At 47.3% G+C, this 27,135-nt stretch overlaps 1 protein-coding gene across 1 annotated transcript in view; it reads left to right on the plus strand.

Annotated features, from left to right (window-relative positions):
• Positions 1-4,050: 4,050 nt before the first annotated feature.
• Positions 4,051-27,135, plus strand: part of BAIAP2L2 (BAR/IMD domain containing adaptor protein 2 like 2) — a 69,207-nt gene continuing 46,122 nt past the window's right edge. Inside the window, exons 1-3 of the mRNA XM_056523942.1 lie at positions 4,051-4,153; positions 4,846-4,906; positions 9,790-9,865. Coding sequence (XP_056379917.1) covers positions 4,095-4,153; positions 4,846-4,906; positions 9,790-9,865 — 196 coding nt within the window. The 5' untranslated portion in view covers positions 4,051-4,094. The remainder of the gene's footprint in view (positions 4,154-4,845; positions 4,907-9,789; positions 9,866-27,135) is intronic.

A 27,135-nucleotide genomic window follows, 5' to 3' on the forward strand; every position in this document is an offset into this window, starting at 1 on the left:
CCACATGAGAGAGTCTCCATAGGACCTAATAGGAACAGGAGACAGGTTAACTCCCCCGCTGCACCTCCTTAGTGTTTTCCTGTTACTACTAGGTTCCAAGAAGATCTACTGAGTCCATTGATGGCTTTTTGTTGTAACACTTTGCAAGCTGGGGATTGGTCCTCTTGGTGGTTCCCTTCCCTATTTTTGGATTGTGGGAGATTTGTTCCTCTGCCTCCAGGATGGTGTGGGGCACTGCGCTTCTGGGGGCTATAGATCCCCACACAGGGATACAGGTTTATGAATATCCTGCCACCTGTGGAGATCCCTGTGCTTGTGTGGGCTTCTCTCACCTCCTCCGTTCAGCTGTCCATGGCAGATGCAGTGCAGGCTCGAGGTGTCTGGGTGATGCTTTCATGTTGCCCTCCAGTTGTCTGGATGGTGTTTGGCTGCTAGCAGAGTCTGGAATGAAGCTGGCTCCATGCACCGGTTTTCGGGCTTCAGTGGTGTCGTTGGGGTGGATGTGACCTCATGAGGGGCCGAAATTCAAACACCACCAGGGCATAAAAGTAGGGAATTCAGCATTTTTACACTGTCTGTGCTGTACAATGGATTCCCAGGCTTTCCCTTGATCAGATTCTGTGGAGCAGCTTGTTTCTCCAGCCCCTCCTCTTTTTATGCATTTATTGTTTCCAAAAAGATTGATTTTCCTCTGTTGTGTCTGGTTCCCTACAATGAGACAAGGAACCAGCACAGAAGCCCAAATCAAAACTTAGAGTACCTGTCAAGTTCTTGATACATTTTATAATCCTCCCAGTTCACTGCCCCATCAGGATAAAGCACCCCCTGCCTTTATTTTTATTATTTTTTAGTTTTCTAACATGATATTGTGCTGTAAATTCTGCTCAGTCTCAGTGAGCTCAACAGACTCCAGCAGGTGTGACATCATCTGAAGCCCTGCTGGGGAGAACTTCCTCCCTCACTCTGCTACACACCCCCTTCAGCTTTATGAACTCTACAGTATGTCAGCTTTGCCCAGCAGCTGCAAAAGGGAGCAGAAATATCCAGTACAATGTTTAGCACAATATTTAGCACTGTGCACTGAAGGCATCATGACTCTACAGCAGTGTTTCCTAACCTGGGTGCCTTCAGCTGTTGCAAAACTACAACTCCCAGCATGCCTGGACAGCCTTTGGCTGGGACTTGTGCCTCCAGCTGTTGCAAACCTACCCTGGTTGGGAAACGCTGCTCTTCAGTCTAGCTCAGCTCAAAGGGAAAGGGAGCAGAAATATTCAGCTCTATACGCTGCTGAGGTCCCACCTGCATTTCCTGACTCTTGTCTCTGCCAGGCTTCTGTAGGAGACTATCTGCAAGCAGGACCAGAAGGAGGACCCCTGCTGGCCAAACCTTTTAGAGGTTAATTTAAAATATAAAGTTATAACATTTTTATCAAGAAGTATATTGGCAAAGTTATTTAAATAGGCTAATCTATAATATATAAAATTTCATTGATGGTGACAGATTCCATTAAGACAGGCATTATGTGCACGTCAGAGTTGTCTAATTCCTATAAAAACTTCTGTGCAAAGTCTGTGTAACGAAAGTTGTGCAAGAGGAAAAACCTGCTATATCTAAGGTATTTAACTCCTTTAACGTCATGAGATTCAAGCTTTATTGGCAGATTTGAAAATCCTGCTGTTAGTAGTCAAGCGTCTGTTGTTGCAAATCCTGCTACACGCCATGCTTCTCCTGTTCTATGTCATGCATCTACTGCTACAGTCGTGCTGCTATTTCAAGTAATGTCTTTACTGTAGAAGGCCATGCTTCTGCTGCTATAAGTCGGGCTGCTAATATTGGAGATCAGGCTACAACTATACAATCTCAAGGGGACACTTCAGCGCATAAAGGGTGGACGGGATAGGAGGACAAGGTATGATGTTAGGTCAGGATATGAGGACGGGATATAAGGTCAGGATTTGAGGTCGGTATATGAGGAGGGGATAGAAGGTCAGGATATGAGGTTGTTATATGAGGAGGGGATATGGGGTCAGGATTTAAGGATGGGATATAAGGGTCAAAAGTTTCCTCCTTTGTTGCTTTTCCTCCCCAACAAGGATTAGGGAGGAAAATCCGGGCACTCACTCAGCTAGTTGAAAATAAAACCCCAAGATCTTTTTTTTTACCCTCCATTTCCATGCTTAAATGGGTATTCTGGGCAAAAACATTTTATCCCCTATCCAAAGGACGGCCTTCACCCCCCTCCGATAGACATAAATGGAGGGGGCGTGGCGTGACGTCACGCCCCCAGTCCCGGAAACTCGGAGGTTTCTGAAACTGGAGATTCAGGGAGATTGCGGGGGGTCTCAGCAGCGGGCCCCCCCTGATCAGACATCTTATCCCCTATCCTTTGGATAGGGGATAAAATGTTTTTGCCTGGAATACCCCTTTAATCTAGCAGTAGGATTCCTCTCTGATCCTAAGAGACCAAAAGGCACAGCTCTACTCCAAAAACTTCCACACACCTGTGCAACGGACCTGCCAGCACCGCCCTGGCTTTAAGACTACAGGATTCTAGCAAGGAAATTGTCAAGCACCCAAAGATGGAGTAAAAGCTTCTTACTTTAATAACGTTAAGGTATAAACAGAAAGGAACACCATGCGTTTAACACAGTAGTGCGCTTAGTCATAGAGTAAAAAACATTGTACAGAACACACTAAAATACCATTAAAGGGGTACTCCGCTGCTGAGCATTTGGAACAAACTGTTCCGAACGCTGGAGCCGGGAGCTTGTGACATCATAGCCCCGCCCCTCATGACTTCACACCCGCCCCCTCAATGCAAGTCTATGGGAGGGGGCGTGCCATCCGTCACGCCCCCTCCCATAGACTTGCATTGAGGGGGCGGGGTGTGACAGGTGACAACAGGGGTGGGCAGGGCTATGACGTCACAAGCTTCCGGCACCGACTTCAGCGTTCACTGCTCAGCATTTGGAACAAACTGTTGCGGAGTACCCCTTTTAAGACTGGTCACATGACAAAGTCTACATCATTAAAAATTTTGAGCAAGCACCAAACCCGGGTGAGGAGTGGCAAATATTTTGGTGTATGCTCCTTTGCTTTCTCTTTCAGAGTCCAGGAGATTGTCCCAATTGTTGTTGCATGAAGCGTATAAGACACCACGTCTACTGAATGAACTTGGCCTTCGACTCGACTCCTTTCCACTCTGCTTCCTATTATGTTGGATTGTCCAGTTATCTTCTTATTTTAGAGGGTAGTGTTTGATCTGATTCTTCGTATATACCATGTACTCTTGTCCATTAATCCTACATTTTGCGTCTTGGCTCTTATTGGGTGTGGGGATAAACCTACCAGATCAGAGTAAGGTAAACTGGGAACCCTATATTTAGCTTGTGAACTCATTGCTTAATATTGGCTTAGGTCTGCACCACCCACTATCCAGGATCTTTTAGCGAAGACCTGCCATACTATAAGTTTAGAGAGGTATCTATGACAAGTGTGAAGCATCTAGGAAATATGAGTCTGGTGCCCATGATCTCATCTTAACAACACTTATGGGTTTTGTGTTCTCTCATCCTTTTTTATGATCCCATCTATGTGCCGGAATAGTCTCCCTGAATGACTAGATTGTGAGATCAGTATCTGGTTGGGAAGGGTGTTTGCCCATAGACATTCAGATTTCATATTTTATCATGGTGTGATTGATGTACCTTCTGTTATACTATTATTTTCCATTGTGTATATGCCATTTCCCCTCTTTTTTTCTTTTTTTTTTGGGGGGGGGGGATGGCCAGCCTAGGGATAATACGACTACTTGCGGAGAGTGCACCACTTTGTTTTGTTGTTACCCTCTTCTCTTTTCTATACTGGGAGGGATGGGGTTTGGCATTGAATTGCTATCCTTTTCGGGGCTGAAAGTGTAGGGAACAAAATATCCAGGTGAGTGTTATACGTTTTTGCATCTATATTACAGAGGCTAGTCCTGCGAAACTAATCTCCTGACAGTCCCACAGTGTCCTATGCATGTCTTGTTTTTTGTTTATTTAAAGAGCCCAGGAACGTGCTCATTTCACCCAAGTGCAAGAAAAAGTGCAAACATGTCACACTATAAAAACGTGCACGAGGATGCAGTCCATTGCAAACCCTTCTTCGAAAGGTGAGAGTCCGACCGCTCGGTGGATGGGGGGGGGGGGGGGGATCATTCTCCACAGGGCTGCAGAGAATTGTCCCAGGTGTGCTTCAATGGTGGGATGGCTGATGTGTGGGAGAAAAGTGACCTCACACTTACAAACCAGGGTTCCTAGGACGTGTAGTTGGAAGGGGGGGGGGGGAATTCCGACTGGAAATAGCCATTTCACAAAAAGATATCAGCAGCATCATAATGGACTCACAACACAGCTATTTAGCACCAAGACCAGCACGGATCCTTCCTAAGCATGTCCAGTACTGTCTGGCAGGTAAGTACTAAAATTCCCTCATGATGGATAACCCCTTTAATGTTGTGTAAAGCAGTATGGTGACGATGAATGTTCTCAAACTTAATGACAGGTTCCCTTTAAGAGACTCTGTATGTAGTAGTTCCTCTTGTAAGTAGAGGTGCTGGGGTCATGTCACATACAGTCGGAGGATCAGACTCGGTGTCTCTGTGGACTGTTCCTAGATAATCTAGTGATGCTTCTTACCAGAGCACTTATTAAACTCTCAGGTGTTCTGTTACCTGCGCGATCAGGTATCATTGTTACCTGGTGAATTATTAAACCATCCTCTCTCCCCTCTCCCTATGGTCAACGTTCAAACTCCGCTGACAGAAATATCCTTCTTTATCTTTCTTCTCCTCGCTGGCTCCAGGAGGGCAGCCATGGCTCAAGAAATGGAATCCATTTATTCCTCCACCATTGCATCCTATAAGGTGAGATCGCAGCCCCCCATAATGATACGACCTTGTCAATACATAGGGAGACTTCTCTTCTGCGTATATCTATATTCATGATGGATGATATTTTTCAGAAGGGAATTCTGTCAGTCTACCTTGAAGTCTCAGCTCTGTATTCAGAAAACTGATCTTATTCTAGATATTTTTACAGGCACAACTGAATTTTTATTTAACCCACCCCCCCCCCCCCCCCCCCCCCCCCGACCCAAACCCCCCCCCCCCCCCAAAAAAAAAACTAACAACCAAAACATAGTTGTTGTTCCAAAATATGTTAGTTGACTTACTCCCTTAGGGTGCGTTTACACGTTAGTAACTAGCAGCGGGTTTGCTGCTGCGTGTTACACTACCATTCATTTGAATGGGTCCTTGAACAGTCCACAAATCTGTCACCGTGGCGGACTGTCTGTGGACCCATTTTAAATGAATGGTAGCGTAACTCGCAGCGGGAGTAATAGCGTGTGAATGCTATTAGTTATAATTGTTTTACTAAACTGCTGACAGGTCATGTTGAAATGTTTTGATCAGTGGGGGTCCAGGTGCTGAGACCCCTACAGATCACTAAAATGAAGCAGAGCTTTTCTGCCTCTTTGTTTAAGCCATCAATTAGGGTCTCAGCACATGGACCCCAACTGATCAAAAGCACTATGACGTTATTTGGCCCTATCACCCCTAGATTGGGTGCGGGGGAATAAACCACAATCACTGATGCCTGCCTGTACGACACGTCACAATTTTGTCAAATAATGCAAAGTAGTGGTCTCCAAACTGTGGACCTCCAGCTGTTGCAAAACTACAACTCCCAGCATGCCCGGACAGTCCGGGCATGCTGGGAGTTGTAGTTTTGCAACAGCTGGAGGTCCACAGTTTGGAGACCACTACTTTAAAGGCAGCAATGATCCCATAATAGATGGCGTAGTGTCATCCCGACACAAGCATCTGCTGCTACATTGTCAGGATTAGTCAGGATTTGCCAAAACAGCAGAGAATTTGAATTGTCTTCATCCTGGACTTTTCTATTTTTTATTATTATTATTATTATTTTAATCATAGACATTCTCATTCCTAATGCCAATATAAACAAAATGTTTATACTGCTATTTATGCAATTTCTTAAAGGGGTACTCCATTTAAAACATAAACCCTATCTACAGGTCCAACCTCCTGAGGCCCACCGCAATTTTTTACAAGGGGGTCCCATTTCTCCCTGCGTATGCAGTGGCGCTCCAAGTACTGCCTATGGGAATGCTGGAGATACACATGTACAACAGTTGTGTATCTTCGGGGATCCCTTAGACAAAGCGTGTGCCAACATGTGGCTCCATGCACAGAGAGAGCTGAGGCCCGGTTCTGGAGATCCAGAGGGTGGCGCTAGGCCCCTCCGTGATCAGACAATTGTCCCCTATACTGTAGATAGGGGATATGTTTTAAAGTAGCAGAGAACCCCTTTAATAAATAAGCAGAATGTCAATGACTGTATAGAGCAGTGTTTCCCAACCAGTGTGCCTTCAGCTGTTGCAAAACTTCAACTCCCAGCATGCCCGGACAGCCTTCGGCTGTCCGGTCATGCTGGGAGTTGAAGTTTTGCAACAGCTGGAGGCACTCTGGTTGGAAAACACTGGTATAGCATTAATTTGTAATCTTTTAATAGAACTTAGGTCTTATCATAAAATAGAACTTACTGTAAGAAATCAATAACTTATTCCACAAGCTGTAACACGCACATGAGCCATAACCATAAAACCACTGACAGGTGAAATGAATAAAGGCCATTTTACAGGGGCCGATTTCGGCTGAATAAACTTTCCTAGGAGCGTTCATTATTGATACTCTGCCTTGTGTAAAATGGACAACTAAACAGGCAGGCGGTCATTTGTTGGCTGGCTTGATCTTTCGTAAAGGGCGGCATGAATGATACAGAGATCGGTTGGTTGTGCCTTGTAAAGACTCAACAAATGAGCGCCATTCACAGAGATTGGCGCTCATGTTTTAAGCCCATCGGCCCACGTAAAAGGAGCCTTTTATTGATTGTCTGGTCACAATGGCGTCTGTCAGGGGGTCAGATATATTAGGCAATTGGCCAGCCAGCAAACAGTCAGTTCTTGATGTGTTGGAAGCTGGAAAACTGGGAAAGTGTAAGGCCTGGTTCACACCACGGAATGTCCGGACAGAATTTCTGCCGCAAGATCCCCATTGGTGCTAGAACCGTTTGCTGTCCCCACAGATGGCAATTCATGTCTGAGCGAATAGAATGTTCACGAACAAGCACTTTTTTTTGGCACATCTGGTCGTAAGTGCATTGCCGTCTGGGGATGGCAATGCAGTCCTAGTGCCATCCTCTGGATCCCTGGTGGAGATTCTGGCTGGAGATACCACGGGGTGAACCAGGCCTAAAAATCTGTGTGACCATGACTCTTAACTTTTTTTTATATATATAAACTGGCTCCAGAAAGTTAAACAGATATGTAAATTACTTCTATAAAAAAATCTTAATCCTTTCAATACTTATGAGCTTCTGAAGTTGAGTTGTTCTTTTCTGTCTAAGTGCTCTCTGATGATACATGTCTCGGGAACCGCCCGGTTTAGACGAGATTTGCTATGGGGATTTGATTCTAAACTGGGCGGTTCCCGAGACAGTTGAGTTGTTCTTTTCTGTCTAAGTGCTCTCTGATGACAACTGTCTCGGGAACCGCCCAGTTTAGAATCAAATCCCCATAGCAAATCTCGTCTAAACCGGGTGGTTCCCGAGACACGTATCATCAGAGAGCACTTAGACAGAAAAGAACAACTCAACTTCAGAAACTCATAAGTACTGAGAGGATTAAGATTTTTTAATAAAAGTAATATACATATCTGTTTAACTTTCTGGAGCCAGTTGATATATATATATATAAAAAAAGTTTTTTTCCTGGATAAACCCTTTAAGAAAAGACAACTGGTGACAGGGTGCCCAATACTCAATGATGCACGTGGTGAGCAAAGACGAACCCATTTGGTTGGATCTTACTTGTGTGTGTCACCTGAGGAAGAGTGGGCACCATGATGCATTATGAGAGAAATACAAGGAGACAGTGTGGTGCTCTGGGCAATGTGCTGCTGGGAAACTTTGGGTCCTACCATTCATGTGGATGCCGCTGTGACATGTCCGACCTAGCTAAATATTGTACAGACCAAGATGGTGACTTGGATGCAAAGTTCCCGGGATCACAATTCAGTATCTGTGGGATGTGCAGGAAAACAAGTTTGATTCATGAAGGCCGCACCTCACAACTTCCAGAATACTAATGTGTTGGTGCTAGCAGGGCCAACTCTAGCATTTCTGTTGCCTGAGACAAGATACATGTCAAAAGCTTTGATCAGTCGGGGGCTCAATGACACCCCCCCCCCCCCAAGGATTAGGAGAATGACTGGGAAGAAGCACGTGGTAGCATGCTTTACTCCCTGGCTCGCAGCAGTCTTCATCCTTCGGCCCCATTATAAGTCTATGATCAGGGGAGTTGTTATCATGACCAATGAGGGAGGCTCAGCACTGAGACCCCCACCGATCAAAGCTTTTTTTTTTAACAGAGACATATTTAAAGGGCTTGGCCCCCTTTTATGAAGTTTTTGCAGCCTGTACTAATAATTTTTATAACTAACTTACCAATACCCCAATGCTTAATTTTGCCCCTTGTTCTGTGTAACTGCGCCGCTCGATCCCCCGCGATCTCCAGTTTATAGTTTGTCTGACAATTCAGGAAATCAGTCAAGTGGGCATAAGCTTAATTTTAATAAAGAGAGTGACAATCATGTTATGGGCGGGATTATACAGTCAGGGGGTGTGAATGTTTTACATTGATGGGTGTATGTGCATTCATACCCCCTGACTGTATAATCCCGCCCATCACATGATAGTCACTCCCACTTTTCAAATTAAGTCTCTGCCCATCTGACTGACCATCATATCTCGGAAACGGAACAGCATATCAAGAAACTGTAAAAAGGTGTGTGATCGGGGCACCCTAAGCTATTCAATGATTATACTATCTTTTTGGGGGGGTCACGGGTCCTCTTTAAGTGAATGTTAGTACAGTGACCCCTCGACCTACGATGGCCCCGAGATACGATAATTTCAACATACGATGCTTTTTTATGTCGGGGCCATCGCATAAACGGCTATCCGGCAGCGCAGACTGCTTCAGCTGCCACCGGATAGCCGTTTAAGGTGCCCCGTGTGGTCCGCTGACGATCACTTACCTGTCCTCGGGGCTCTGGTGCATCCTCTTTGGGATCCCCTGCATGGTCGGCGCTCTCCATCATCGTCATCACGTCACCGCGCACGCCGTCCCGTTATCCAATAGGAGCGGCGTGATGGCGGCGACGGAGAGCGTGGATGCCGGGGAAGCAGAGGCCTTACCGGAGCGTCGGGGACACCTCGGGGACACGGCGACAGCGATGGACGGCGACATCCCGGGCAGTGGTGACGAGCGGTGACGGTCCGGAGCGACGGGGACAGGTGAGTACAACTTCCTCTAACTGTGGTCTTCAACCAGCGGACCTCCAGATGTAGCAAAACTACAACACCCAGCATGCCCGGACAGCCAACGGCTGTCCGGGCATGCTGGGTGTTGTAGTTTTGCAACATCTGGAGGTCTGCAGGTTGTAGACCACTGTCCTATACTTTACATTGCACGGATCCCTCAACATGCGATGGATTCAACAAACGATGGTCCATTTGGAACCGATTACCATCGTATGTTGAGGGACCACTGTATTTTACAGAGATTCTTACTGGCTCACAAGTAAATATTAGAAATTCTACAATATTTAATACAAGGAGTATTTAATATGTGCTAATTTTGTGTTTTATTTTTGCTTTTTAGAAAATTTTAGGTCAATTTAACCCGGCTCTGGAAAATCTGGTATACATTGGAAATAACTACCTACGGGCATTAAACGGTAAGTGTCTCTACTATTGACTTATTGATGTTGGCATGATTTCAAGCATATATTAGGTATTGGATATTCTTTCAGTGTAACCAGAGAAAACATTTGCCCGGCATTTCTACTGAGCATTTTATCTCTAAGCAGATTGGGTTATTTATAAAGTTGCACATAGACTTTATATGCTAGTGAAGGGGTCCTGCTCCCCATGGATTGGATAGGTTGGCAGTCACTCTTCACTCTGCACCAGTTACTTCCAGCCAAACCCCAGAGAGTGCACATTATTGGTGGAATCAGGGTAGGTAGTTGTTAGGTGAATTGGGTCCAAAGCAGGAGTGTACAACCCGTGGTCCTGATGTCCTTCTGTGTGTCTCCACCCATCAGAACCCAGGCATACTTTGTGTCCCATAAGTCCAGAATGATAAAGCTGTCAAAGGAAAGCAGCTTCCTGGAGAGAATACAATGTTATCATTAGATGCCATCTCAGCTTTTTCTTGCCTAGATGCCCCAAAATGTTATAGATATCTGCGCAGATGTTGAAAGATACAAGTTAGCAGTCAATACTGCCTTCTTATATGAATCATCCATGCCAGAAAGAAGTAGATTACAGAATGGGTGCAGCAACAAGTAGGTTGTCATGACGCATTATGTGGCTGGCAGTAACGGAGGGGCACTGTCTGGCACTTATCATGGACACTGCATGGCTGGCATTGTTATTGGAAGCATTGTGTGGCTGCCACTGTTATAGGGGGCACTGTGTGGCTGCCACTGTTATAGGGCATTGTCTGTCTGGCACTGTTATAGGGGCATTGTGTGGCTGCCACTGTTATAGGGGGCACTGTGTGGCTGCCACTGTTATAGGGGGCACTGTGTGGCTGCCACTGTTATAGGGGGCACTGTGTGGCTGCCACTGTTATAGGGGGCACTGTGTGGCTGCCACTGTTATAGGGGGCACTGTGTGGCTGCCACTGTTATAGGGGGCACTGTGTGGCTGCCACTGTTATAGGGGGCACTGTGTGGCTGCCACTGTTATAGGGGGCACTGTGTGGCTGCCACTGTTATAGGGGGCACTGTGTGGCTGCCACTGTTATAGGGGCACTGTGTGGCTGCCACTGTTATAGGGGGCATTGTGTGGCTGCCACTGTTATCGGGGGCATTGTGTGGCTGCCACTGTTATCGGGGGCACTGTGTGGCTGCCACTGTTATAGGGCATTGTCTGTCTGGCACTGTTATAGGGGAATTGTGTGGCTGCCACTGTTATAGGGGAATTGTGTGGCTGCCACTGTTATAGGGGTCATTGTGTGGCTGGCACTGTTAAAGGGGTCATTGTGTGGCTGCCACTGTTAAAGGGGGCACTGTGTGGCTGTTACTGTTGAAGGGGCACTGTGTGACTGACACTGTTATAGGAGGCACATTGTCGCTGGCACTGTAGTAGGGGGCACAGTGTGACTGGAACTGTTATAGGAAGCATTGTGTGACTGGCAGTGTTATAGAGGGGCACAGTGTGGCTGATACTGTTATTGGGTGCACAGTGTAGCTGGCACTGTTGTAGGGGTACTGTGTAGCTGGCACTGTGTGGCTGGGACTGTTGTAGGGCACACTGTGTGGCTAGGACTGTTGTAGGGTACACCCTGTGGCTGGCACTGTTGTAGGGCGCACTGTGTGGCTATGACTAGAGATGAGCGAACTTTTCAAAAATTCGATTCGGCCGATTCGCAGAATTTTCGGAAAAAGTTTGTTTCGATCCGAATTTGTGTGCGGCGAATCGATATTAAAAAAGGCTATTTCTAGCCTACATACAGCCTCTATAGGGGTATAGAACACTTTGCTGTGTCCTAAAACGCATATGGAGTGTGCTGGGGTAGTGAAATAATACTGTTATTCAGAATAGCATGCAGATTACCGGCATCACTTTTAGAATCACTGCCGCACAGCAGCACAATGACAGAGCCTGGTGGTGGCATCAGTGTCAGGAGACCATATAGTGACTGAATGACATAGCGTGGAGGTGTTGGCAGCATGAGGACACCATATAGTGGGTGAATGGCACAGCGTGGAGGTGTTGGCAGCATGAGGACACCATATAGTGGCTGAATGGCACAGTGAGGAGATGTTGGCAGCATGAGGACACCATATAGTGGGTGAATGGCACAGCGAGGAGATGTTGGCAGCATGAGGACACCATATAGTGGGTGAATGGCACAGCGTGGAGGTGTTGGCAGCATGACGACACCATATAGTGGCTGAATGGCACAGTGAGGAGATGTTGGCAGCATGAGGACACCATATAGTGGGTGAATGGCACAGCGAGGAGATGTTGGCAGCATGAGGACACCATATAGTGGGTGAATGGCACAGCGTGGAGGTGTTGGCAGCATGAGGACACCATATAGTGGGTGAATGGCACAGCGAGGAGATGTTGGCAGCATGAGGACACCATATAGTGGGTGAATGGCACAGCGTGGAGGTGTTGGCAGCATGAGGACACCATATAGTGGCTGAATGGCACAGTGAGGAGATGTTGGCAGCATGAGGACACCATATAGTGGGTGAATGGCACAGCGAGGAGATGTTGGCAGCATGAGGACACCATATAGTGGGTGAATGGCACAGCGTGGAGGTGTTGGCAGCATGAGGACACCATATAGTGGCAGAATGACACAGCGTGGAGGTGTTGGCAGTAGAGATGAGCGAATTGAACTTGAGGAACCCGAATTCGTTACAAATTTCATGAAAAATTCGATTTGCAACGAATACGAATATCGCCGCGATTCTATCGCACGAATCGCTTCATTAAACTCCATTTTACAGCGTTCCAGGCTATTGTAGAGCTAAGATCGCGGATCCACATGTGAGTACATGGGGCAGGGGATTATGGGAGGGCGGGAAACAGTGGCGGGAATGAAGGTAGGCGGGCTGACCCTGAATCACATGTGAGATGCAGCCTATCAGTGTTCACTGACCCCTGTGATATCACAGCCCCTATATAATCGGCGGCCATCTTGCCTCTCTTCATTTCATCTATGCACTCAGATGGAGAGGACGGGACTGTGTGTGTGTGAATAGCTCATACCACAGCGTTACACTGCAACTGCTAGTCACATCAGCATTAGGGAAAGACAGGAGTGCAGAGTGCTTTGCTGTTACACTGAGAAGGATCATTGATTGCTAAGCCTCCTATTCACGTTATTGAGCATTGCAGCAGAGAGGGGCAGATAGCTGTCAGCTGCCTCATACAGATCTCCAAGCTGCCTGAACTTTCTGAAGCATCTTATCTCCTCATTTTTCAGCCCAATTGAGTTTTTTTAGCTCCACAAATCTTCTGCGGCTCAGAATTGTGTGACAGAGTGCAATTTAGGGTTTAATCCCTGGATTTTTTTTTTTTGGTGGTGCTGCACTGTTGGGTCCTGCTGCTGTTCAGAAATAAGTCATATTAGTGTGGACTTTAGTGCCTTTTTACCATTTTTCACCTGTCACTCTGTCTCTGTGCTAAATTCAGTGTTATACCACACGTTATACACCTGCCGGTGTATGAAAGAAAAAAAAGTTTTTCCTGAGTAAAAATACGCTTAACAGTGGCCTTATCATTGCAAAGGGCCTAAAAACAAGCAAATAGCATACCATATACCACCTTTTTTTCTGTCTCTGTGCTAAATTCAGTGTTATACCACACGTTATACACCTACCAGGATGTGCACAGAGAAGGGGCAGAGGCCTACATACGTCAGGCAGAGTTGGTAGCAGACTTGGGGCGAGTGGCAGCAGGAGTCGCAGCAATAGGCCTGAGCTCCAGTTAACACCCAGTGGTCGTGTCGTCGACCCATCTCTCCTCGTCAATTGGTTTGCACACTCATCCCCATCATCACAAGCGACATCTGACAACCCCAGTCAAGAGTCGGTGGGTTCCTCAGACACAACCCTCAGTTGGCATGGCCCGGGAGCAGTCCCCGTAATCCCATTGCCTTTGTCCTATACTGTTCCCTCTCCCAAAGAAGTATCTTATGCTTTGGGTTCAGCTCCACTATTTAGCGAGGACGATGTAATAGAGGACAGTCAGCATCTAATGGGCAGCCAAGAATATTAGGAGACATGCGTCCCTTGCACCGCAAGGCGGCCAAGTAGTGATGCGGAGAGTGACGTGGGAGGCGGTGTTTCAATTGTTCAGGGTCCTGAGGCAGACACTGTTGTGAAACACGAGGAGGACATCAGTGACGTGCACACATCTTTTGATGATGATAAAGCCGATCGCAATTGGGAGCCGAGTGCAGAAGCTGGGGCTTCATCATCATCAGGAGAAGAGATTTGCTCTTTGTCTATGAGGCAGCAAGGCGGTAGCACGGTTGGCAATCAGCGTGGTGGTGGCAGTAGTGGAAATTCAGGAGCCAAACGTGCCAGGGGGAGACCACCTGCTTTGCGGCAAGCTACCATTCAGGGAGGTAGTGGAACAGGGGTTCCTGGAGACGGCGCCAATAGCAGTGAAATAGTGCGAACTGCGGGTGGGAAAATCAGCTACTCTGCGGTGTGGTTGTTCTTCATAAAGAATCCGGACGACCTTAGCGTAGTCACATGCAAAATCTGGAGGCAGAAAGTGAAGCGTGGCCAGGGTCCCAATCTCGGCACCACGGCCCTGCGTCAACACATGATTCGCCACCATAAAGCGGCCTGGGATAACCGTGGCTCCGAGGTAGTGGTCCAGCCTGCCGCATAACCCAGTGGCCATCCGTTCCCTCCGTCATCCAGCCAAGGCTCCACCACCTCAGCCGAAGGGAGCATTGTGTCAAACCCTCCTTCTTGCGCTCCTGCTTCCTCCGCTCGTAGACAGCCATTCCGCCAACAATCGACTCTTGGACATGGCGAAGCCATGTCCAAGAGTCAACAGTATGCGCCCACTCATCCAACGGCGCAGAAGTTGAATGTGCTCCTGTCCAAGTTGCTGGTGTTGCAGTCCCTCCCTTTCCAACTGGTGGACTCTGCAGCTTACAGGGAATTGATGGCTTGTGCCGAGCCGAGGTGGAGAGTCCCAAGCCGTCATTTCTTTGCGAAGAAGGCAGTACCAGCCCTGCATAAGTTTGTACAAGAGAAGGTGGGCCAGTCCTTGAGCTTGTCGTTGTGTTCAAAAGTGCACGGCAGCGCCGACGTGTGGAGCTGTAACTACGGGCAGGGACAATACATGGCTTTTACGGCCCACTGGGTAAATGTTGTTCCTGCACAGCCACAACAGCAACTTGGACAGGTCACACCGCTTCCTCCTCCACGCTCTCGCTCCCAGGTAGTTGGTCCTTTTACAGTGTGCGCCTCCTCCCCCGTGTCCTCGGCCTCCACTGCACATCCAAATCTCGGTGGCCCTTCATCGTACCACGTGTGTCAAGCCGTCAGTGTCAGTGTCAAGCCGTCCTTCACATGGTTTGCCTTGGTGAACGGAGTCACACAGGGGAGGAACTGCTGAAGTTCATTAGGGAAGAAATCCGAGTATGGCTTACTCCACGAAATCTGGAAATGGGAACCATGGTGACCGACAATGGGAAGAACATTGTGGCCGTGCTGCGACAAGGAAGTGTGAACCATTCACCCTGCATGGCACACGTGTTGAATCTGGTTGTCAAGAAGTTCATCAAGTCTTCACCCCATTTGCAAGACGTCCTGACAATGGCAAGGAAACTGTGCATGCACTTCAGCCACTCGTACACCGCCAAGCACACTTTGCTTGAGCTGCAGCGTCAGAACGGTATCCCACAACATAGTCTCATTTGTGAAGTTGCCACACGTTGGAATTCCACCCTCCATATGTTGGACAGACTATACGAACAAAGAAAAGCCATCACAGATTTTTTGATGATACAAGCAGATAGGAGTACTCCCCTGTGTAACTTCAATGTGAACCAGTGGCAGCTCATACGTGACACCTGCCGTTTGCTGAGGCACTTTGAGGAAGCCACATTTTTTGCTAGTCGCTCGAATTACGCCATGAACGACGTAATTCCACTCCTACATTTACTCAAAAAAATGATTGAAAACATGGCTGGTCACGGCAATGGAGATGTTGCACCTACATCAGAAGGCTACATGAGTCCTGTGGGGGATGAACTGGAGGAGGATGATGAGGGGCAGAGCGGAGCACAGTTTACGGTGGATGAGATGGCCGGTGTTTCTGGTCATTGGACAGGAGAGGAGGAGCAGGAGCAGCCAGAGGAGCTGGAGGGTTATTACGAGGGAGGCGAGACAGAGGACCCAAACACACCGTGGCAGTATGCAGTGGAGATGGAGGCAGGTAGTCCCAGCGAGTCACTGTCACAAATGGCACGATGCATGCTGAGTTGCTTGCGTAGTGACCCCCGAATTGTCAAAATTCATCAGCGCAATGATTTCTGGATCTCTACCTTATTAGACCCTCGCTACCGGCCCAGAATGGGGGCCTTTTTTACACCCACTGAGAGGGAGGACAAACTGACCTACTTCAGGGAGCTTCTACGTAGTCGGTTGGCCAATGCCTATCGGCCACATGGTCCATCCACTCGCAGGTCTGACTCGGGGGGGGGGGGGGGGGGGGGGCCCTCTGCGCTCACCTTCCACTGCCACGGCTGCTGGGGAGGGGAGGGGTGGCAGGAGCAGTACCGGCTCAATCAGCAGCAGCCTGAGTCTACAGTCGCTGATGAGTAGCTTCCTTCAGCCGCATAGTGAAGCTACTCATCAGCAGCAGGTGGACATGGAGCAGGACCTGAACAAGCAGGTGGTGGCTTACCTCGACATGACCCTGCCAACAACCGTTGAAGATCCGCTGGACTTCTGGGCAGCCAAACTCGATTTATGGCCGCAACTAGCGGAGTTTGCCCTGGAAAAGCTGTCCTGCCCGGCCAGTAGTGTGCCATCAGAGCGGGTGTTTAGTGCGGCCGGGGCCATAGTCACCCCAAGGCGAACTCGTCTGTCCACTAAAAATGTGGAGAGACTGACGTTTGTCAGGATGAATCAGGGATGGATCAGCCAGGATTTCCAGCCACCAATGACAGATGGGTCTGAGTAGATTGACCATGCTCCTACAACAAAATTTTCTCTATTGTGGTTGGTTATGAAACCCTCTGGGGCAGACCTGGGCATTGTATGGCCCGCTTGCCACATACGGCCCTTTGATTGGCTCTGACCGGCCCGCGCTGACTGGGGGACAATTATGCTGCCTAATCTGGGGGACAATTATGCTGCCTAATCTGGGGGACATCTATGCTGCCTAATCTGGGGGACATCTATGCTGCCTAATCTGGGGGACATCTATGCTGCCTAATCTGGGGGACAATTATGCTGCCTAATCTGGGGGACATCTATGCTGCCTAATCTGGGGGACATCTATGCTGCCTAATCTGGGGGACATCTATGCTGCCTAATCTGGGGGACATCTATGCTGCCTAATCTGGGGGACATCTATGCTCTTAATCTGGGGGACATCTATGCTGCCTAATCTGGGGGACATCTATGCTGCCTAATCTGGGGGACAAGTATGCTCCTAATCTGGGTGACATCTATGCTGCCTACTCTGGGGGACAAGTATGCTCCTAATCTGGGGGACATCTATGATGCCTAATCTGGGGGACAAGTATGCTCCTAATCTAGGTGACATCTATGCTGCCTAATCTGGGTGACATCTATGCTGCCTACTCTGGGGGACAAGTATGCTCCTAATCTGGGTGACATCTATGCTGCCTACTCTGGGGGACAAGTATGCTCCTAATCTGGGGGACATCTATGCTGCCTAATCTGGGTGACATCTATGCTGCCTAATCTGGGGGACAAGTATGCTCCTAATCTGGGTGACATCTATGCTGCCTAATCTGAGGGACAAGGATGCTCCTAATCTGGGGGACATCTATGCTGCCTAATCTGGGTGACATCTATGCTACCTAATCTGGGTGACATCTATGCTGCCTAATCTGGGGGACAACTATGGTCCTAATCTGGGGGACATCTATGTTGCCTAATCTGGGGGACAACTATGCTCCTAATATGGGGAAAACTGAAGCTTCTGGCCTTGGGCCTATAATTTTTTTAAGTTTAGCAGTAGCTAAATACATGCTTAATGCAAATGTCAACATTGATCTTTAAATGTAAGGGGTTATGAAACCCTCTTGGGTACTGCGAATGACTGCTCCAGACTCATTCTGTGTCTTTCAGGAACTACTTGCCTCCCTGGTGCCTCTGGCCTTGGGCCTTACATTTTTGGATGTTTAGCAGTAGCTAAATACATGCTTAATGCAAATTTCAACAATGATCATTAAATTCTCGGCGCTCTGCCAGGGCCTTCTCCTACCCCACCTGGGCCGATCCGAGGACCTCACTAACCAACTCACTAACTAATCCAATCGCTTATAGCGACGGGCGGTGTGTACAAAGGGCAGGGACTTAATAAACGCCAGTTTATGACCCTCACTTACTGTTAATTCCGCGTTTTAAGATTAAATAATTGCAATCACAGATCCCTATCACGAACTGGTTTCAGCATGCAACACGCACCTGTCCTTGAAAGATAGAGACACGCTAATCCGTTCAGTGGAGCGCTAGTGCGGCCCAGGACATCTGAGGCCATAACACACCTGTTATTGCTCGATCTCGCAATTGATCAGGCAAGGTAAGGGGTTATTAAAGCCTCTTGGGTACTGCTGATGCCTACTCCTGACTGCTCCTGGTGCAATGTATGGGGTAATTAAACACTCTTGGGTAGTGTTATTGTTAAATTTACTGGTAATTTTATCAGTAATAAAATTGAATTTTGCAGAATGCTAACCGTTACACAACGGAACGCTTGTTGCGTGTGATTTTTTTTTGAAAAAAATAAATAAATAGATGGAGAGGGATTAACTCTGCTTAATCATTTTTGGCGATTAGAATCCTTTTGCCATCTGATTTTTTGGAGACAGATGCACTTACACACATGTAATAATTTTTTTAACCAAATTTCAAACATTGTGTGGTTTATTACTTTTGAGAAGAATGTCTTTGGGTGGTACACCATACTGCATTATAGAGTCTTCTGAACTGCTGTATATGCGCTTGTTTTTTTAAAAAAAAGGTATTTTGTCCGACAATTTCGATAAAATTTTGCGTTTTTTTGGGGGTGGATTGTGAAGCCCGGGTGACGGGTATGTAGTGTGTACTCGTGCATAAGCCAACTCCAGTCTGTGTCCGTTAGGCAATATATGGGTTACTGATGCAGCAGAGGTGGGGCCTTGGTCTTGGAATTTCAATTATTTAAAAAAAATGTGAACTTATTGTGTGGTTTATTATATTATAGAAGAATGTCTTTGGGTGGTCCACCGTCCTGCATTATAGAGTCTTCTGAACTGCTGCATATGCGCTTGTTTTAACAAAAAGGTATTTTGTCAGACAATTTCAAAAAAAATTGCGTTTTTTTTTGGGGTAGATTGGGAAGCCCGGGTGTGTACTCGTGCATCAGCCAACTCCAGGCTGTGTCTTTCAGGCAATCTATGGGTTACTGGTGCAACTGAGGTGGGGCCTGGGTCTAGGAATTTCAATTTTTAAAAATAAAAATTCAACAATTGTGTGGTTCATTATTTTTGAGAAGAAAGTCTTTGGGTGGTCCACCGTCCTGCCTTATAGAGTCTTCTGAAATGTTGGATATGCGCTTGTGCTTACACAAAGTTGTAAATAAAATAAAAAATTTATACAATTTTGTTGATTTTTGGGCGGATTGTGAAGCCCTGTGTGTACTGGTGCATCAGCCAACTCCAGGCTGTGTCATTCAGGCAATAAATGGGTTCCTGATGCCGCAGAGGTGGGGCCTGGGTCTGGGAATTTAAAATTTTGGGATTGCGGGTGCTACAAAAAAGATGGACACATCCTAATCCGTTCAGTGGAGCGCACCTGCGGCCCCGGACATCTGAGGGCATAACACACCTGTTATTGCTCGATCTCAGGAGAAGGGGGGTTCATCATCGGGAGAAGAGAGTTGCAGGTTGCCCTTGAGTCAGCAAGGCGTTAGCACGGTTGGCAGTCAGTGTGGTGTGGCAGTAGTGGAAATTCTGGAGCCAAACGTGCCCGGGGGAGACCACCTGCTTCGCGGCAGCTTACCTTTCCGGGAGTTAGTGGTTACCAGCATCGGTCGATGAAGATAGAGACACGCTAATCCGTTCAGTGGAGCACGCCTGCGGCCCCGAAAATCAGAGGGCATAACACACCTGGTATTGCTTGATCTCGCAATTGATCGTGCAAAGGTATGGGGTTATTAAAGCCTCTTGGGTACTGCTGAGGCCTACTCTTCCGTTACACAACGGAACGCTTGTTGCGTGTGATTTTTTTTATGAAAAAAAATAAAAAATAAAAAAAATACGGACAGGGATTAACTCTGCTTCATCATTTTGGGCGAAAAAAGTCCTTTGGTGATCTGATCTTTTGGAGACAGATGCGCTTACACACATATTGAATTAGATTTTGTAAAAAAAAATTCAAACATTGTGCGGTTTATTATTTTTGAGAAGAATGTCTTTGGGTGGTCCACCGTCCTGCATTATAGAGTCATGTGAACTGTTGGATATGCGCTTGTTCTTACACAAAGGTATTTCTTTAACCTCCTGAGCGGTATTCCCGAGCGTGACTCGGGGTTAATTTTCCCTGCCAGGATCGGTAACCCCGAGTCATGCTCGGGGTAGAATTGCAGAGTTCCCGGCTGGGCTGCACGATATATCGCAAAAGCAATGCGATTATAGCGATGCGGCCCCCGGGAAAACATGCGATTATCTGCTCGGGTCGGCTCCCGTTGCGGGGGCCGGCCAGAGCAGGTAAAGAAAAATACTAAAAGTCAGTGTTTCCCTACCAGGGGGCCTCCAGCTGTTGCAAAACTACAACTCTCAGCATGCCCGAACAGCCAAAGGCTTGTCCGGGCATGCTGGGAGTAGTAGTTTCACAACAGCTGGAGGCACCCTGTTAGAAAAACTTTGAGCGAAGTGTACAAGGAAAAAGGAGTAAAATAAAAAAAAACTTTTGCTTACCTATTCCCGGTCCCTGAAGATGTCGTTCCCCTCCGTGCGCTCTGGTCCCTGCTTTCTTCACTATTCATCTTACAGGACCTTTCACTTTTCAGCCAATCACAGGCCGCAGGGGTGTAAAGCCTGTGATTGGCTGAAGGGGAAAGGGCTTGTTCTGCATCAAATACACTAGGTTTGAAATCTGCCAGTGTATGCTGCTGCAGGACAAGGTGAGAAGGGGGGGGGGGGGGGGGGAAGATGTGACAAGGGGGGGAATGTGACAGGGGGGGGGGATTGTGACAAGGGGAGGGAATGTGACAGGGGGGGGATGTGACGGCGGGGGATGTGACGGGGGGAATGTGACAGGGGGGGGGAATGTGACAGGGGGGGGAATGTGACAGGGGGGGGGGGGAATGTGACAGGTGGGGGAATGTGACAGGGGGGAGGGGAATGTGACAAGGGGAGGAATGTGACAAGGGGGGAAGAATGTGACAAGGAGGGGGGAGAATGTGACAAGGGAGAGGGGGAATGTGACGGGGGGAAATGTGAAATTCAGTGCAAAAAATTGTACCGCTTTTGGTACAAATTTCCAGACAGAATCATACCGCCAGGGAGGTTAAAAAATTTCTAAAATGTTGTTGTTTTTTGGAGGGGATTGTGAAGCCCTGGTGTGTACTCTTGCATCAGCCAACTCCAGGCTGTGTCATTCAGGCAATATATGGGTTACTGATGCCGCAGGGGTGGGGCCTGGTTCTGGAAATTTCACATTTTTGGATAGCGGGTGCTACCAATGAGAAATCTTTGACAAAAATGTCATATATTGTGTTGTTTTTTTCTTTTGGGGGGGGGGGGGGGGGGGGGGTTGTGCAGCCCTGGTGTGTACTCTTGCATCAGCCAACTCCAGGCTGTGTCATGCAGGCTATATATGGGTTACTTATGCCACAGGGGTGGGGCCTGGTTCTGGAAATGTCAAATTTTTGGATAGTGGGTGCTACCAATGAGAAATCTTTGACAAAAATTTCTCATTGTGTTGATTTTGGAGGGGGGATTGTGAAGCCCTGGTGTGTACTGGTGCATCAGCCAACTCCAGGCTGTGTCCTTCAGGCAATATATGGGTTACTGATGCCGCAGAGGTGGGGCCTGGGTCTGTTAATTTCAAATTTTTGGATAACGGGTGCTACCTATGAGAAATCTTTGTCAAAAATTTCATATATTGTGTTGTTTTTTTGGGGAGGGGATTGTGAATCCCTGGTGTGTAGTGTACTAGTGCATCAGCCAACTCCACGTTGTGCCATTCAGCCACTATATGATCTCCTCATGCTGCCAACACCTCCACGCTGTATCATTCAGGCACTATATGGTCTCCTGGAACTGATGCCACCACCAGGCTCTGTAATTGTGCTGCTGTGCGGCAGTGATTCTAAGAGTGATGCCGGTAATCTGCATGCTATTCTGAATAACAGTATTATTTCACTACCCCAGCACACTCCACATGCGTTTTAGTACACAGCAAAGTGTTCTATACCCCTATAGAGGCTGTATATAGGGTAGAAATAGCCTTTTTTAACATCGATTCGCCGCAAATAAATTCGGATCGAAACCAACTTTTCGGGAAAATTCGGCGAATCGGCCAAATCGAATTTTTGAAAAGTTCGCTCATCTCTAGTTGGCAGCATGAGGACACCATATAGTGGCTGAATGACACAGCGTGGACATGTTGGCAGCAAGAGGAGACCATTTAGTGGCTGAATGGCACAGCGTGGAGTTGGCTGATGCACTAGTACAGTACACACCAGGGCTTCACAATCCCCCCTCCAAAAAAAAAAAAAAAAACACAATATGAGAAGTTTTTGACTAAGATTTCTCATAGGTAGCACCCGCTATCCAAAAATTTGAAATTCCCAGACCCAGGCCCCACCTCTGTGGCATAAGTAACCCATATATTGCCTGAAGGACACAGCCTGGAGTTGGCTGATGCACCAGTACACACCAGGGCTTCACAATCCCCCCCAAAAAACAAGACATTGAGAATTTTTTCACAAAGATTTCTCATAGGTAGCACCCGCTATCCAAAATTTTGAAATTCACAGACCCAGGCCCCACCTCTGCGGCATCAGTAACCCATATATTGCCTGAAGGACACAGCCTGGAGTTGGCTGATGCACCAGTACACACCAGGGCTTCACAATCCCCCCTCCAATAAGAACACAATGAGAAATTTTTGTCCAAGATTTCTCATTGGTAGCACCCGCTATCCAAAAATGTGAAATTTCCAGAACCAGGCCCCACCCCTGCGGCATCAGTAACCCATATATTGCCTGAATGACACAGCCTGGAGTTGGCTGATGCAAGAGTACACACCAGGGATTCACAATCCCCACCAAAAAACAACACAATTAGAAATTTATGACCAGGATTTTTCATAGGTAGCACCTGCTATCCCAAAAAATTGAAATTCACAGACCCAGGCTCCACCACAGCGGCATCAGTAACCCATATATTGGCTCAAGGACACAGCCTGGAGTTGGCTGATGCACCAGTACACACCAGGGCTTCACAATCCCCCCTAAAAAACAAGACCTTGAGAAATGTTTCACAAAGATTTCTCATAGGTTGCACCCGCTATCCCAAATTTTGAAATTCACAGACCCAGTCCCCACCTCTGCGGCATCAGGAACCCATATATTGCATGAAGGACATAGCCTGGAGTTGGCTGATTCAAGAGTACACATCAAGGCTTCACAACTCCCCCCAAAGAACAACATAATGATAATTTTTTGACAAAGATTCAAAAAGTTTTTTTGATGAAAACAATCTCAAATGAACGAGTTGATGAGGCCCCAAAATTAAGGACGGTGGACCACCAAAAATCATAATTTTCACCAAAAAGGATGAAGAAGCAGAATTAATCCCTGTTTGTATTTTTTTAGGAAAATTTTACGTAATACATCACACGCAACAAGCGTTCCGTAGTGTAATGGTTATCCTTCTGGAAATTTAAAATTTATCACCCTGTTTCCCCAAATGTAGGACATCCTCGGAAGATAAAACTTACTATACCATACCAGGACAAGCTGGCTTGCAATGGCATCTTGCACGATACCCTTTATTCTGAAATGTGCATCCCTGCAAAAAAGTTTCCAGAGAACGTTTGATGCCCGTCAGAAGATTGGCGTGACAGATGCCCGTCTGAAGCTAGGTATGAAGGATGCCTGCGAGAAAATGGTCGCCAAAGATGCATGTTTCAGAATAAAGGGTAAAGTGCAAGATGCCCGAGAGATGTTGAATTCTAAAAAGCAGCAGGTGGGGTTTGCAGTAAAACCGCCAAAATTGATGGACGCCCAGGAAAATATCAGCCTGAAGAGGAGCGCACCGGCCATCACTATGAACTCCGCCATGGCTCAATGGTCCCCATCCATAAACATTACCAAGACCATCCAGATTTCACAGCAGAAAAACATTACCCCAGGTCTTAGTAACAGCGTTAAGGGAATGCAAATAAATGTTGTCAACCATCAACTGAATGGCACAGCGTGTTGGCAGCATGAAGACACCATATAGTGGCTGAATGGCACAGCTTGGAGGTGTTGGCAGCATGAGGACACCATATACACTGGTCCCTCAACGTACGATGGTAATTCGTTCCAAACGAGCTATCGTTTGTCGAATCCATCGTATGTTGAGGGATTCGTGCAATGTAAAGTATAGGAAGCTGTACTCACCTGTCCCCACCGCTCGCGATGGTGTCCCCGCCGCTCCCGATGGTGAACCCGGGCCTCCGCTGGGCTCTCCGCTGTCTTCTCCGGTCCTCCACTGTCTTCTCCGGTCCTCTTCTGTCTTCCGCAAGGCCTTACTGGGCCTACGTAGCGACGTCATTACGCCGCTGCGTACGCCATTCCTATTGGATGACGTGCGCAGCAGCGTATTGACGTCATCGGAGAGGGCCGAGAAGACACCGGAACACCAGCGCTGGACCCGTAGGGCACCCCGGAGCATCGTGGAAGGGTAAGTAATACTTACCGCACCACACGGGGAACATTAAGCTGCTATCCGGCAGCAGCTTAAGCATTTTGCGCTGTCGGATAGCACTTAATGTGATGGCCCCAACATAAAAAAGCATCGTATGTCGATGCTGACATGGACATGCGATGGCCTCTGAGAGGCCATCGTATGTCGATTTGATCATATGTCGGGCCCATCGTAGGTCAGGGGGTCACTGTAATGGCTGAATGGCACAGCGTGGAGTTGGCTGATGCACGAGTACACTACATACCAGGGCTTCACAATCCCCCCCAAAAAACAACACAAAATGAGAAATGTTTGACAAAGATTTCTCATAGGTAGCACCCGCTATCCAAAAATTTTAAATTCCCAGACCCAGGCCCCACCTCTGCGACATCAGGAACCCATATATTGCCTGAAGGACACAGCCTGGAGTTGGCTGATGCCCCAGTACACACAGGGCTTCACAATCCGCCCCAAAATCAACAAAATTTTATAAAAAAAATAAAAAAAATGTTTACCTTTGTGTAAGAACAAGCGCATATCCAACATTCCAGAAGACTCGATAATGCAGGATGGTGGACCACCCAAAGACATTCTTCTCAAAAATAATAAACCACACAATGTTTGAAATTATTTTAAAAAAATTATTACATATGTGTGTAAGCGAATCTGTCTCCAAAAGATCAGATCACCAAAGGATTTTTTCGGCAAAAATGATTAAGCAGAGTTAATCCCTCTCCGGATTTTTTTATTTTCATTAAAAAATCACACACAACAAGCGTTCCGTTGTGTAACGGTTAGCATTCTGCAAATTTCAATTTTATTTATCCATCGTTCAAGGACAGGTGCGTGTTACACGCTGAAACCAGTTCGTGATCGGGATTGCAATTATTTACCCTTAAAACGAGGAATTACCAGTAAGTGAGGGTCATAAGCTCGCGTTGATTTAGTCCCTGCCCTTTGTACACATCGCCTGTCACTACAACCGATTGGATTGATTAGTGAGGTCCTCGGATTGGCCCAGGCAGGGTAGGAGAAGGCCCTGGCAGAGCGCCGAGAATTTAACGATCATTGTTGAAATTTGCATTAAGCATGTATTTAGCTACTGCTAAACATCCAAAAATGTAAGGCCCAAGGCCAGAGGCACCAGGGAGGCAAGTAGTTTGTGAAAGACGCAGAATGAGTCTGGAGCTTTCATTCGCAGTACCCAAGAGGGTTTCATAACCCCTTACATTTAAAGATCAATGTTTACATTTGCATTAAGCATGTATTTAGCTACTGCTAAACTTCAAAAAATTATAGGCCCAAGTCCTGAGGCACCAGTGAGGCAAGTAGTTTGTGAAAGACACAGAATGAGTCTGGAGCAGTCATTCGCAGTACCCAAGAGCATTTCATAACCCCTTACATTTAAAGATCAGTGTTTACATTTGCATTAAGCATTTATTTAGCTACTGCTAAACTTCAAAAAATTACAGGCCCAAGGCCAGAAGCATCAGTTTCCCCCATATTAGGAGCATAGTTGTCCCCCAGATTAGGAGCATAGATGTCCCCCAGATTAGGCAGCATAGATGTCCCCCAGATTAGGCAGCATAGATGTCCCCCAGATTAGGAGCATAGATGTCCCCCAGATTAGGCAGCATAGATGTCCCCCAGATTAGGCAGCATATATGTCCCCCAGATTAGGCAGCATAGATGTCCCCTAGATTAGGAGCATAGATGTCCCCCAGATTAGGCAGCATAGATGTCCCCCAGATTAGGAGCATAATTGTCCCCCAGAGTAGGCAGCATAGATGTCCCCCAGATTAGGCAGCATAGATGTTCCCCAGATTAGGCAGCATAGTTGTCCCCCAGATTAGGCAGCATAGATGTTCCCCAGATTAGGCAGCATAGTTGTCCCCCAGATTAGGAGCATAGTTGTCCCCCAGATTAGGAGCATAGATGTCCCCCAGATTAGGCAGCATAGTTGTCCCCCAGTCAGCGCGGGCCGGTCAGAGCCAATCAAAGGGCCGTATGTGGCAAGCGGCCGTACAATGCCCAGGTCTGCCCCAGAGGGTTTCATAACCAACCATAATAGAGAAAATTTTGTTGTAGGAGCATGGTCAATCTACTCAGACCCATCTGTCATTGGTGGCTGGAAATCCTGGCTGATCCATCCCTGATTCATCCTGACAAACGTCAGTCTCTCCACATTTTTAGTGGACAGACAAGTTCGCCTTGGGGTGACTATGGCCCCGGTCGCACTAAACACCCGCTCTGATGGCACACTACTGGCCGGGCAGGACAGCTTTTCCAGGGCAAACTCTGCTAGTTGTGGCC

Source organism: Hyla sarda, chromosome 6, assembly GCF_029499605.1.
Source record: "Hyla sarda isolate aHylSar1 chromosome 6, aHylSar1.hap1, whole genome shotgun sequence".
In the NCBI taxonomy this organism is placed as follows: domain Eukaryota; kingdom Metazoa; phylum Chordata; class Amphibia; order Anura; family Hylidae; genus Hyla; species Hyla sarda.